Genomic DNA, 15,370 nt, shown 5'->3' on the forward strand with positions numbered 1-15,370 from the left:
AGTTGCTGCAGAAAAATCAGTTTTTCTATGTACAAGTTGCATATCAGATCTAGCAATTGTAGTATTAGCAGATTAAGGTAAAGTAAATGGTTTAACTTTTAAGTTCTCGTTTTCCTTTAATGTGCCAGGAGGGCACTAATCAAACTAATGTTACGTACAGGTCAAGAATGACAGGTTTTTCTTGATGCTTGCTAGGAGTTGACAGTAGACAGTATTTATTAACAGTACCTGCAATAATTTGTCAGCTGAATGGAGGATTTGAGATTTTCATACCAGAAAAGTCTTTACAAGAGTTTTCACTTCAGATGATCACTACCTTAGGTCCAATGCACATTAATTTTTCAATTGAATAATGTTCCTTATGCAATAGATTACAGTGAACTAAAAATGTGAGATAGTATAAACGGAGATAAAAGGAGTAGTATCTCACTGTAAATCCAATGTTTTATCTTTCTTTACAGCTTTGAAGTATCTAAATGGATGTAATACATTGAAAGGTTTAAAACCATTTAAAATGAATGCCTCCTTTCTGGGCAATGTTGTTCCAGAAGGCCTGCTTACTGTGTACTGCTTTGTCATTATTTACCTATCTATTTGCATTCCTGCCTCTTTCTCATTTGGGGTTTCTGGCATCATAGTGCTTACATATTTATATATTCCCAGAATGTACATAATGTATTGCCTTGCATTTGTTCCTTATTTCTTATATACTGTGCATCTAGTGTGTCAGTCCATTTTTTGTGGGTTTTGTCTGTGTATTTTATTTGTAGCTATAACAGTCACATTTCACTCCATATCGTCCTTGGCTACTGATGGGAAATTAATTGTATTGATTCTTGTTTTGAAATTAAGCTTGACTCATTGGATTTCTGAATGTCAAGATCTCTGGAACCAAGTAAAACTGTACATTGTTAGGAGTACAAAACAGGTGTTACTAATAATAGATAAACTAATAATACAATAACAATTTTTAGTAACACAAAATTTGTAAGATGAACAATAATGCCTCATTTCCTTGTTTATTACTGAGCAAAGGCTTGAGAAAAGAGTTAATCTTTATTCTGCATCTAGAAAGATCACCTTTTAGGGGTTAGCTACAATCTCAGTGAAAATTTGCTTTCAAGATAAGAGAACTGCCTTTCAGAGAACCATAGATAATCTAGGAAAAAATGTGTAGTTTAATCAGCATCAGTAATGTTTAGCACTAATAAATCACTCTTTTTAAAGTCCTTAGAATATTAACAAACGCTAGTAAATGCTATGATCACAATCTTACAGATACATAAATACACAACACAGAATTGAAGGTAGGTGAATTCTGAATTTACTACCAATTTGGAGTTTCTAATTTAGTTGCCCAGCCCAAAGCACATATACTTAACTTTTCAAAGGTGTGGAGTACCTCTAGGATGCCCTCAAGGTTTCTCTCTTGCCCAAGTGCTGTTTTTGTATTGATTTTTTACTAACTTCTGCAAACTAGCATTCCTCTAGATTGTTCTTTCAGACAGATAGGGGAATTCAAATGCGTTATTTTAATGGGGTTGGACACAATTGCCTGAGCAAGGATGATCAGTCCAAAAACATGGTTAATGTATTGAGAAGATTGTTTCAGTATAAGCTGATAGTTTTGATCATTCCAATAATTATTTCTAAGGTAGTACTTAGAAGTAAGATATGCGCGTTTGTACATGTTCACATATACATAAAGCTGAATGGCAGTTCTGTTTGTGTTTTGTTTTTTTTTTTTTTATTTTTTTCCAGAATTATAGATCAGCGGTTTGAGAAAGTTTCATATTTCGTCTTTGGAGATTTCAATTTTAGACTGGATGCCAAAGCAGTAGTAGAGGTAGGACTTTCATTTTTCATTTTCATTTTTGTGGAAATGTTAAAAGTGACTTAATGAACTAATCTTAATGTTAACATCAAGCTTGGCTAAGAACAAGAACATCTGACAGGTACCTAGAAATGACTGTGCTGGGAAACTGCTGAGGAAATTGAGAAAAACATAGTTAACATCAGCATTTTTTCTAAGTAGTGGTGTGTAAAGTGTTTCTTACATGTAGAGTGAGATGTAAATGCGAATGGGCTTAAGAGTCCATACTACCTGTTTATGGTCCTGTGTATAGAAATGGGAAAAACATGGCTACCCATCTGAGATCAGACTTGGAGTCTTCACATTGCATAGAAGAGTCTCTTTCATTGATAGGCATCTTTGATATCTCTTTTAGCTTCAGCAACGGATACCACATTTGTATTGTATGTTTGTGACTTTTGGAGCTCATACATTTGGAGCTCACAGTGAATCTCACAATCTTTTACTGTAATTGGTGGGGGAAAAAATGAGAAATTTCCTAAATTTCTGTAATAGAATTCAACACTTTAAAAATAAGAACAGACATTGGTGCAAACCTTTGTGACAGTAACATCTGAGTGTGGAAGGGTGAGTGGAAGATTTGTATAAAGGCAAAGGGAATATAGTAAACCTTTTTCATCATGAGTTGAGATTACCTTGACCTCACTGCTAAAGTTTTGCTCCAGGTAGCTTGGGGTCAAAAATAATATCCATGTTGAAAAACAGTTAATCTCATGGATTTCCCACTTTTCTCAGAGTAGCTGCAGTGTCTTTTTGGTGTCCTTGGGGATAGGCATGTATCTTCTAAACCAAAAGCTTTTATTTTGTAAATCAAGTAGCAGGAAGTAAGTAAGCAACCTGTATGTCAAAGGCTGGATACCTTTCATACAGGTACAGTACAGCTCTCATTCCTTACATAATGATTAGTCCTTCATCTGTTGAAAAATACGAGTTTGACAGCACAGTATATGTAGCTAATAACTTCCTTCTCAGAATCCTTTAGACATTGTAGTCATTTAACCAACAAACGTAAAGCATAACTGAACATGAACTCAAGTCAATGATTTAGAATATGCAGCTTCATATCATGAACATATAATAAAGACTAAATCCTGCCCTCTGATGCTGTTGTTCCCATAGTTATCATCAATGTTATAGGCAACTTGTTTTTGAAATGTCTGGTTTTTTAATTCACTAGTAGTGCAGTATTATTGAGAATGTGTAGTCTGAGAACATCTCTATCAGTCATGGTCCAGCAGAATTATCTTTTACACCCTGCATTGACAAAGAGCACTGTAAGTTTTTCCAAACTTTGTGCATCGCAGTTTGCAGGACTGAACCTGCAGAGAATGCTTTCTTTATTAACAATAAATTAAGACCTCTACTTTTGTATTTGTGAGCTTCAAAGCAGTCTGCTCCTAACAAAATAACGTCACTAACCACATAGGATGCATACTGAGTGTATTGCACAATGGTAAGGTGGTAAGGGTACAGGAGATTCACAATCCTGACACTGCGCTTTTCATCTTACGAAATGCTGCACCAATGTCAATTAATGTTGTTATACATGAGTACACAAGGTTATGTAAAAGGTGTGATTTGAAGATGAATGAAACTCTCTTACCCATTCTTCCTAGATAAAATGTATGCATGTGTGAGTTCAAAAAATGTTAGAGTAATGCACATTTTCTGTTGTTTCTGTTGTTTTATTTGACAGGTAGCATATCCCGTTAAACAGAACTTGACTCAGCTAGATCATATAATGAGAGACCAATTGCAACATCAGTTAAACATAATTAAAGTTGGTCTAGAAACTTCCACTTCCACATATACATATGTAATTAAAGTTGCATTAAGTCTGCATTTGGTACAGTTTATAAACTGGTATGTCAGAAGATACAAAAGATTTAAGAAACGTATGGCTCATGCAGTTTACTACACAGAAGTGGTGGTACAAGCTGAATGTCTTTGGCAGCATCTTGACACCAGAACTGTCATGAATGAATCAATAGTAAGTGTGTAGCATACTGTTTTGACAATAAAGTCTTGGCACCGATGAAACAGATCAGTTTCTAAAGTATAATTTGGAAGCTTGGAGTTACATACCACCTCTAGTAGGTATTGTACCAGATAGGACTTAATGGCTTGATTGTATATAATATGCAATCCCAAATCACTTTACAAACTAGTTTACGAATGGTGCTTCTCAGCTGTGCCATTTTTCCAAAGTCAACAGAGGGCGCAGTGCCTTGAGCAAGGCCATAGAATTACAGAATCAGAGAAGGTTAAGGTTAATCACGGTTAAGGTTGGAGACATCTGTGGGTCCGTCTGGTCCAACCCAGAGAAGGTTGCCCTGGACCATGTCCAGGCAGTTTTTGAAGATCTCCAAGGACAAGACTCCACAACCTCTGTGGGCAACTTCTTCCAGTGTTCCATCATCCCCACCATAAAAAAGTGTTTCCTAATGTTTAGATGGGTTAGAAAACTTGGTTAAGGTTAGGGTTAGCCTTATGTAATGCTTAGTGCAAGCCAAAGTGTTAGCCTGTGCCTGTGCATAGACAGATCGTTTTCCTGGCCCCTTCTGTCATTTTAAATGTGTGTCTGTGCAAACTGCTGATATGAAACATCTATTTGACTATCAGCAGTGGAGTTAATGCTAGGAATTTTAAGGGTTAATCCATTGAGCTATCATCTTTGTGTATATATTACTAAATTTATCTCTGCTTTTCTTTTTGACCTTTTGAATTCCCTCTTGAGACCACAGTGTGCTGAACACTCGGACACTGGAAGATGCGTTGATAGATGTGTTGTAGACTGTGCCTATACCAAACACAAAGAATGAAGTATATTTCTAAAGAATTTCTCTCTTAAGCCATTGAAAGGGAGAATCTGGGAGCTGTGGAGTCCAGACACTGAAGGACTGGGTGCTAAATCAGATGCTAAAAATGTTGCACGTATTAATTCACAATTAATAGATAATAAATCATTAATATATAATTTATTAAATATTTTATGGGAACTTTAATTTAAAGTCATTGATTTCCTTGCTAGGAAAATCTGCTTTACTGCTGTTGGAGTAATCCAGGGGGGATCAATAAAACAGGTAAAGGCTTCTGGCAATTCTGAGATCCATATGTACATTAACAAGTGTGTTGTCCAGAGGGATAAACCAGCAAGAAAGAAACAGGATGTCAGTAGCATAACAGGCATAGCAAATACAATTGTTTTACAGTATATTTGAATTATAACTTGAGCATAATTTGCTGCTTGGTATGATGGTATTCAGGGAACTACCTACAGCTCAGCATATTAAAGCATTTCAAAGTTGTCCTCATTCTGAAACAGGCCAATGAGAAAGTTCCATTTTAGTCAAGTTTTCTGGGGAAGAAGTGTATGGCCAAATGTGGGCTTGAGGAGATTAAGTCCTGCTCAACGTCAAGCATGTGGACTTTCCCGGCTCCTGTCAATGTGCATTTTAAACCTCTTGGAGGGTCTCCGACCAGGTTTTCTCAGGTTTGTGCAAACAGGAGCTGCATGGCAAGAAATGGGGAATGCTCTAGTCTGTCTGCGTGTTCAGCTTACAAATGCCTATCTGACGCTGCTGGGAGATTCCTTTCATCTGTAATATGTCTAAAGCACTGACAACATTGTCATTGGCCAAGCAGTGCTGAGGTAGCATGAGTGCATCTTCCTAGTAGATGTGCTGAACCAGTTCCCAGTGTGCTCTGGTCATTTCATCTGGGGGCCTGATCCTTACACGTCCTGGTGTTTCTACATGGCTGAACTGTGACGTTCATCCCTCTGCCTAAGGACAGACAGAGCTGATAAACGCTACTACTGTGTTACTGGAAAACATCCAGAAAATCTTATGTTTGTAGTTTGTAGTCAAGCCTCTTAGTAAGTACCACTTTTTTGAAGATCAATTGTAGATCAGTTCAGAGCAACAAATTACACTCTTGCACTGCTGCTTGTCATATGTCATGCTGGCATTGCATTCTTTTAGTGCTAGACATCCTCAGCTCATCATCTTTCGTACTCTAAGCATTTCTAAAAATAAGCCTAGTAAGTAGGAAATTCCTTTACCAATGCAATACATACAAAAGAAAGATTTACTTTTCCTCAGGTTTTAATCCTTTTAAGGTATGCACGCACAAAGACTTTCTTTTTTTCTGATTTTTTATGACTTTTTTTTCCTAAATTTATTTAATCCTACACTTACAAAGTTGACCAAGTTTTAGTATTTTACTGATGTTTAAATTCAAATATTTGCCTACTGATTATTTTTTTTTTCAATGCCAGATCTCTTGGATGAGATAGAGTATTCTAGTTATTTACCCACTGCTTCTGGGTGTTTTCTAGCACTTTTCTTACCAGCTTGTTGTAGATGTGTTTACAACATATACAAAATTATTGTAAGCTTTTATATCTGATCAAATTCTAGTTTAAATCAGCTTGTCAGTGTCTCTAATTCAGGCATTGTCACAACATTTCATAGAAACATGATTTTTTTTTTTGTTTCTGTATGTAGGTGATGGTTCTCCTATACTTTTTCTGGAAGTTTTGCTCTCCCTGTGTTTTAAACATAATACAGATAGGCCATTGTAAGACAGTGGTTATCAGAAATGCAATGCGTGTATGTCTCTCACCAAGAGACACAAAAGCATGTGTGTGACAAAGGTAGTTTTTCTGTTGTTGAGAAATTATCTTCTAAAACTGAATTGCAAGGAGGCTTGATGAGGCTTGACTTGAAAGAAATCTCCAGCAGCAACAAGGTGTACTCCAGGCTGACGTTGAAGAATATTCTGGAAACATAAAAATCATGAGTTAGTGTTCTGGTTCTTCAAAAAGTGTAATAGGGTAAATATTAGGAGGTTCTAAAATGAAGCAAGACTGGTTGTCTATCAGCTTCATAAAATTAGGATACTAAAATCTCTAAACCACATTAAGGGTGAAGAGGGAACTAATGTTTGTGGAGGGATAAATGGGGTATTTTATTACTAAGAATTGAGAAGGATAGATTCTTTTTGATGATGTGAGAAATTAAGGAAATTAAATTACTATAGGTGAATGAAATAAAATGTCTAACTGCAAGCAGTGAGTTAATTCTCTTCTGTCAGTCCCTAAGATCAAGCAGTTTATCACCTGCGACCTCTGTAGATGACACAAGGCTTCAGGCTGCCAAGGCCATTCAAATCTCCTCTTTTAGCATTTTTATATACATATGTATTTTTTTTTAATTGAAATAACTGATTAGCATCTGTTATTTTCTGTAAGCTCTACAAACACTTACTAGAATAAATGTGGAAGCAGAATTGGCCCTATTAATCTCTCCTTGCCTCTTAACTCACATAGATCTATGGAAATGCAAGTGGGAGGGTCTTGACCCCCGTTGGTAAATTTGTGGGGCTGCCTACACACTGGCATCCCACACGGGCTGTCATTTTGTGTCTTTAACATGCCGAGGTGCCCTTTCCCCTTTGTTAGGGCAGATGTTTAAAAAGGAAAGAGTTCTCATTCGTACTAGCCTGCCCACTTGCTAAAACTTGGCGGTTTATGCAGAGCATCATTCAGGAGATAACTCCTGTCACTATTTCACTGCAACAGCCAAGAGCGTCGCAGATGACAGCTTTGGTCAGGCTGTTGGTAGAGATATTTCTCCTTCTGTTCTTTCTAACTTCATGAGAGACAGTTTACCAGGGTTGTTTTATTTAAATCACTTTTCAAGTGTTAGGTGGTTCTGCCACTAGGAAGAGTATTTTTGCTGTCAGTTGGCCACAATAACTGTCTTTATTAATCTTTAAGAATTACTCTATTTTTGTATTTAAAACAAAACAAAAAAGAAACAATAAAACAGGAACAAACAAACAGTTATCCACTGAAACTCTTGCCTATACGTCTAGTTAGTTGTGGGCATGGACAATTCTGCCTCCCTTTCAAAATCCAAATTAGACATCATATCTTCTAGGCAGTAATGAAAGTCAGATGTCTATACATACAGGATCTCAGCTATACCCAAGTGGTAAACTCTTGTAGGTCTTGCTGAATTCTTCAGTGCAGGATAAGCGAACCATCTGTAGTATGGCAGTGGACAGCATAACATGGTATCTGAAGCACTAAAGTATTTTTAGATCATGTTCTATATCTTTGGAACATTGTTCTCTTTAATACAATTTATTTTATTTCAGAAAACAAACTTTGCATATGGCATTTCATCCAGCTATAACTCTGTTTACATACATGTATTCTTAAGCAATTTAATAAATTGAAACAAAAAATTAGAAACCTTTTTCTTTAGTAAATCCATATGATAATGATACTTATTACATTAAGCGTTTTAGAATATTTACAGAATATTTTTAGAATAGCTGATGTTTCAAATCTGTAACTTGGGAACTAAAAGGCATTTTCAGAAATGGAAGTAAATATGTTCTGGAAACCTTTTTCAGAAATGGAAACAAATATGTTCAGGAAACCTGTTCTTAGCAGATGTGCTCTTTCAAGTTCATGAGTCTTTAATTATGGTTAAAAATCACTATGTTAGTTCTACTCTTCCAACTAGACTATGAACCTGACTACTAGTGCTGGTCCAGACCTTACTTGTATCTTCAAACAGGCTGGATCTTCAAACAACTCTAAGCAAAGAACCACAAATTGTTTACAATGGGAGGGACCTCTTAAGATCTAGTCCAACCCCCTACTTAAGCCAGGTCACTTAGAGCAGGTTGTTCTGCACCATGTCTAGTTGGGGTCTGAATATGCTCAAAAATGCAGACTCTTGGGGCATCCTATACCAGTACTGGGTCCCCATCACAATTGAAACATGTTTTCACATGTTCAGAGATAACCTCCTGTGTTCCAGTGTGTGCTCATTGCCTCTTGTCCTGTCACTGGGCACCACTGAAATGGAGCCTGACTCCATCTTATCCATTCCCTCCCATTGGGTCTTCAGACCATTGATAAGGTCCCCCTGAGCCTTGCAGTTCCAGGTATCTCAGCCCTTCCTCATATGAGGGATGCTTCACTCCTTCATCATCTTTGTGGGCTTGTTCTGGACTCTCTCAAGTATGTCTATGTGCCTTGTGTGCTGGGGAACCCGGAACTGGACACAGTGCTCCAGAAGTGGCCTCACCATTGCTGAGCAGAGGGAAGAATCACTCCCCTCAACCTGCTGGCAACACTCCTCCTGATGCAGCCCAGAATGTTATTGGTGTCCCAAATCATTCCTAAATAGCAGGGTATCACCTATGCATTGTAGTAACCACACATCTGGTTTATGTGAACAGCTGAGACGTCTCAAACTTTTCAGTTGGATCCTTTTTCAATAGAAAAATGAAAATACATCTCAAGTATGCAATCCGCATCACAGCTGTCTGGTGCTGGGCAAGTAAAACCATTTTAAGGCATGAAAAAGGGCCTTTATCCAAAAAATCCTTAGCCAAAAAATATGAAAAAGATGAAAGTCTTTCTTTTCCCTGCTTTAATTATGATTTCTCCCACTGCAACATGCAACAGAATGAGAAAATGAATAACTGCGTAGTGATTTGGTGCTGCAATTACAGAAAGTCTTGGCTCATATGAGAAATGGGCAATTGCTAGCAGAAAGCAGAAATGTGTTTAAGAAGGTGAACAGGTGACATCTGAAGCACCTCAGAGAATGACAGCTTGAGAAATGACACAAGGAAGGAATCTTCCCAGCAACTGGATCAGATGTGGCAGTGGGATTTAACTAAACAACTAAATCAGTTGTTGCAGGCTCTTGCACAACTAGAAAGTGCAAGAGCCTGCAAAGATCATTCTGTATGTTGAGTCAGCTGCCTGGGTAAGGATTCCCCATCTCAGCCCTCAACTATTACTGTTTACCTAGGTGCTTTCTTGTCCCAGTCCTGAACTGGTATATTTTTCTGCCTTTGGGGCCACGAAAAAATACACTTTGCTTCTCTCAAGACATTTATTTTGTTTGTGGCTGTGCTCACCCAATCTTCTCTCTAGCTCATTTGTTCCTTTTTTCTTCATCCCTCTTAAGGTTTTGCTCCCAATTCCACAGCTCCACCCCATCTCTCCATTTGCTGGATGGGATATGGAGAACAACTGTATGTCTACAGTTCTCCACTAGTTCTTATTTAACAAGTATTGAAATTAGGTCTTAAAACAATAAAGTATATGGAAAAGTCTTCTTTTTTATTGATAGAATATCAAAAGCTATACTCAAAAGTTGCTGATGTAAAGTTATTAATAGTTTGGATTATGAAGTGTAACTTCACAACTATGTTTCAGTCTTTGGTGTTTATGCACATAACTAGATGATTTTATTCTCCTTACAGCTGCAAAATCTGCAAGAGAAACTAACCTGTTGTACACATTTCACAGTCTATTTTGTGGTTCCAGAACAGATACTGAATATGCACACAGCAATAAAAATACGTTTTCAGATGCTTTGTGCGTATTTTGATGCTGATCTCAAACTTTATTGCTCTTTCGTGATGACTTGTTGAATATAGTTGGGAGGGTTGGAAAAACTGATGAAATGAAAATTGTTGACAGCTAAGAAAACTATTTCTGTCTATTCTAGGCTTACACCAATGTTTGACAGTCCAATTTTTATCTTTTCTTTCTTCTGCAAGAACTGAAACTGATTAACAAATCTTTTTAGACAAACAAAGGTGTCATTTCACACACAATAAAACACTGCAGTAATGCTTCTAAATGGCTCAAAATCTGACTCGGACAAAAAAGGCCTCTTACATATTTCTGAGACAAGGTTATACATGTATGTCTTCTGGCTGACTGCAGCACTGAAGAATGCTTAATTGTGCTGAGAAAAGACAGACGCTCTTCCTGTAGCTTTTACAGCAGGACAAAATAAAGAGGTACAGGTATGCAAATGCTGTCACAGACAGATCCCTTCTTACAAAAGCAACAAATTAATGAAAGCTTGCATAAATCTGACTGAACCAAGACTACCCAAACTTCATAACATCCTATTAAATCTTCAAGTAGTTAGAAGAGCTTCTAATAATGTGCTACAAATCATGAAAAAGAGCCCTTTTATGAAAGGAATTGTTCTTTCTTTCTTGTATTTTTCAATTAATGTATTCCTTGCTCCATAATGACTGTCAGTTTAAACTGTAACAGGATTCCCTTCTTCCTTTAGTTAAGTGATACTAAGCCATCCTTACAAAAAGAAAAATCACATTGCTTTATTCTTAAGATAAACCTGCATTTAATTAAATAAATTATTCTTAATAGCTTGCAAACTTCAGATCGTGTTTTTATTCTAATTAGAAATGCTTAAGATGCTAGATTCTTTTTCTCTTTTCAAATAGGTCATTGTAAATAACTGGGTCTCAAAGCTTTTAACTTTCATTACAAGTTAAACTGATTCTATGACATCTTCGAAACAAAATCAAATGTAAAATGAACATGTAATAAAGATTTATTAAATTAAAATGCATAAAAGTTGGGGTCTAATAAGGACAGTTTTATTAATGAATGTAAATTGCAGCAACCCATCTGAGGCACCTGCTAAACGTTCATTATAAATTACTCTCATAGACATCATGATGAGTTTCATATTGTAGCCGAACTTATAAAAGCATGTAGATTGCTTCCCCAAGGGACTTTATATTTACTTAACAGTGTAGTTAATTGCAATTATTTATTTTCCAGTGGTCACAAATGGCTTCTGTATTAAAGATATATGTGGCTATTAGGAATTATTCAATTACCTCTCTTTTTCTCAGTAGTCTAAGTCAAACCTGAGCTTAGATTCCCAGAGGTAAGTCAGTAGTATATTAACTCAGTATGTTCCTTTGCTTTCTGCTGGGGCTGTAACACTGTAGTAGCCGTAAGTCCTCTCAGCAGAGCTAGCTTGAGAAATACTGATGACCCATCTCTCCAACTGATTTTTCAACATTTCCAGTTCCATACTGATGCTGCCATGCTTATTGGCAAGATTCATAGGAGGTTAATTAAATCCATCTTCAAAACAACGAGGGGCCAATGAGCCATATCCCCGTTGCAATAGTAAATTAAATGATGCAATTGTTTCTACTTCCATCATGGATAAGGGGAGGGATGAGTGAATGAATTGTTCTCTGGCTGCCTTCTCTGGGGCCCTAGAGGGTCTAGTAGCATGTGGTCGTAAACCTGCTTTTAATTTGTGGCCACAGGAAAAGATGACACTGTTATCAGCAGGCAGAGGTCTTGCACAGCGTCATGATGTGAAAGATGGCAGTGTTTAAAAACTAAAAGGAACTCTATTCCCAATAGGGTTTAGCAGCTCCTCCTGTTTCAGATGTAAATTAATACAAACATGGTTACAGAGCAGAACAGAAAAGATGATACGTTGATCAAATTTGGCACTGCTTGGGCCATAATTAAAACGTACACAAATTAAATACAATTATCTTGTGCTTTCTAATAGGGCTGAGCGTCATTAGACTAATTAATAATGCAGCCTATAAGCTCAGCTCTGCTGCTGTGATTGTTCAGAGTGTATGTTTTATGCCTTGCGTGGCAGCAGCTGGGAGACTCAGCTGGCACTGGCTGACGGCGGGTGACAGCGGTACCAGCAGCGCCCGTCTCCGCACAGCCCGGGACAGAGCTGGCTGCTGCCACACCTGCCATTCATCACCTAGCTTACAGTGATGGTGATGGATGACATTTTGGGTGTCTGAAACCTTCTTTTTCACTGGTTGCAGGATATACCTACTGGCCCATGGGGCTGTTGTGGGAGAAGTGGTGGTTTCTGAGGACAAACTATTACTGAATGGCTCAAGTTCATAGATTTGTGCTATATACTAAATGGTGGGGAAAGGTGCAGGGGGAAGAAGAAAGTTTCTGGAGAGGGCATATCTTTTGTCATGGGCTTGCGGATCACTTTTAGCACAAGGATTATTGTTCCTAGTACAGAAGAGAAAAATATCCAAAGGGAAACCTTGAAGCTTTACTCAAGCTGTCTAGTTCAAGAGGCTGAAGCTTTCTGCAAATTCACATATAAAAAATGTCGTAGCAGAATGCCAGATTCCAGGTCTCCATTGCAACTTTCCAAGATTTAACAATGCTCATCTACCTGATGGGATTGCAGGTTACTTCCTGCTTGATGACATGCTAATTACAAAACAGATCCTGACATTTGCTTGCCAAATACTTTGACAGTGCCCGGGGTCTTGTAACACATGAAGCATTTGAATCAGAATACAGAAAGCACTTTATTGCATGCTTACCTTTCACAGAATCACAGAATCACAGAATTTCTAGGTTGGAAGAGACCTCAAGATCATCGAGTCCAACCTCTGACCTAACGCTAACAGTCCCCACTAAACCATATCCCTAAGCTCTACATCTAAACGTCTTTTAAAGACTTCCAGGGATGGTGACTCCACCACTTCCCTTAAGAGTTTTAGCAATCAATTGCTTTTTTCACACAGGGCAAGAGGGTTTATCATATTGCAGGGGCTGTAGCTAGAAAAAACATACATATAAGTAAACATTAATAATTTCCTGACTTGAAAATTATTTCTATAAAAGAAGCAATAATTTAAATAATTAAATGAAGTATTATAATGCATAGTGAGAACCCTTAATGTATATTTAACTAAAGCCAATTATGATTTTTTTTTTCTGCTTATATCCAGTATAAAAACTTATCAACTGAGTTGAGGCCAAATATCACCCGAATAGATGCCATATAATATTTTTTGACCATCCCAAATTTATGTAATTTTTGAAAAAAATTGGTGTACCTGGAAAAAAAAAGAAAAAAAAGCATTCTTTTGAAATACGTGATTATTACTGGTTCTTACTGTGACACAAAGTGTTAATGTCTATGGACAAATTACACACTAGTATCTAAAAGGCACCCATTCATAGAAAAAAAAAAAAAAAAAAGTGTACATATATGTATTGTGATTGTCATTAGTAGAAGCCTAGAAGGGGAATTTGGGAATTTTCAAAATTACAGCCTGTGATCTAGAATGATATTTTGTTTGCTTATCAAAAACTAAATGAAGAAAGATTTGGGCATCCATATGAAAATCAAGGAACAGGATCATATCTGCCTCTATAGGATACACAGCAACACAGGAATCAAGATTGATATTCAATCAGGGTAGGGAGGAAGATTTTTATTTTGATTTAGGCACAGATTTAGTGCTGGGGGATAGGGAACTGTCATTACTATAATGGGAACAAAAAAGTTGATAGTAGCACCCCCTTGCCACTAACTAATGCTAAATGTAGTATTTATAGAGAGTGGACAAATTGTAATGTTCCAGATATACAAAGCTTATTTGTGTAGGCCATTTGTATGGGGTAGGCAGCAACCACCTTTGTGTACAGACACTTGTTTGCTGGTGCACTTGGCATTTAACTCTAACCCTGGTCACTTTCATTTCCTGTTGGGACAGATAAAAATCTTTATATTCATATGGCTTTCTTTTTCTTATGTAACAATGGTACCTGAGCTTTCAGAGTAAAAGACAGATACCACATCTTCTTTCACAGAGGCCCAGTTAATGCATCATCTTCCCACAGGACAAACTGGTTTGTGTGAGAGCTGCAAGACACAGTATTGCTCTGCATCCATTGTCACACCACAGTGCTGCCTTAAGGCCTTGCTGCAGCTGGAAAGCTGCTCTGCTTTGTTCAGCTCAGAAGAGCTTTACTGTGAAGTTTAATGGTTAGAAAGGTATTTATTGACTCCAATATTAAGTAGTTTAAGCACTATTGCTGTATCAGTGACTAATGGCCACGGGACCCCATCATGACTTGATAGTATAGTATATGACAAAAATATACTACTATTATCTGTAAAAGCTGTCAGGGATAGAGTATCTCAAGTTTCAGCTTTTTGAATGGTTACAAACCTTATTCATTCTTTCTTTTCAGGATCCAGGTCATTGCCTTAAACAAAACAAGATATTGATAAGGTTTAATTGAAATAAACATTATAAATAAGAGCAAACAACATGTGCAGTCTTCAGTCAAAAAATCTTCCAATTTGAGTTTAAAAAAAAACACATACCAGAACAGAGTAACTTTCCAGAATAAATCTTTCAACTGTGGTAATTTAAGCAAATTCCAGTAACTCAGTAGACAAATTTCTACTAAATTCATTGTGCTTCAGTATATTTCCTTTCCTTTTATTAACACCTTTCTAAATATATAACTCCATAAATCCATTTTGATATTATTTCTATTTGTTTCCATCCCACTCAGACTTGCATAAAAATTACAAAATGCTCATTTCTGTTTGTATATTTCCACAGTTGTATATTTACTTATCAGCAAGTTATTGAATCGTCCCTTGCAGAGAAGAAGCAAGGTTCTTCTCTGAGGTTCTCCTGAGTTTGGTTCTGAATGGAATTTCTGTCGTGAAGTCATTAAGATAAAGGTGTTGACTACATTGTATGTTGGCTTGTAGCCTTACAGTTTAGGCCTACACATAAAGCACTTTGGCAGTGTTAGATTTTTAACTATTTCTCTTTCCTCCAGCTTCTTCAGAGCTCTCTGCATCA

At 37.0% G+C, this 15,370-nt stretch overlaps 1 protein-coding gene across 1 annotated transcript in view; it reads left to right on the forward strand.

Moving 5' to 3' along the window:
• The window catches only part of INPP5A (inositol polyphosphate-5-phosphatase A), a 241,468-nt gene that overhangs the window by 165,528 nt on the left and 60,570 nt on the right, over nucleotides 1-15,370 (forward strand). Inside the window, exon 9 of the mRNA XM_084290142.1 lies at nucleotides 1,762-1,846. Within this exon, the coding sequence (XP_084146268.1) occupies nucleotides 1,762-1,846 (85 nt within the window). The remainder of the gene's footprint in view (nucleotides 1-1,761; nucleotides 1,847-15,370) is intronic.

Source organism: Netta rufina (assembly GCF_964035555.1).
Source record: "Netta rufina genome assembly, chromosome: 7".
NCBI classification, from domain to species: Eukaryota; Metazoa; Chordata; class Aves; order Anseriformes; family Anatidae; genus Netta; species Netta rufina.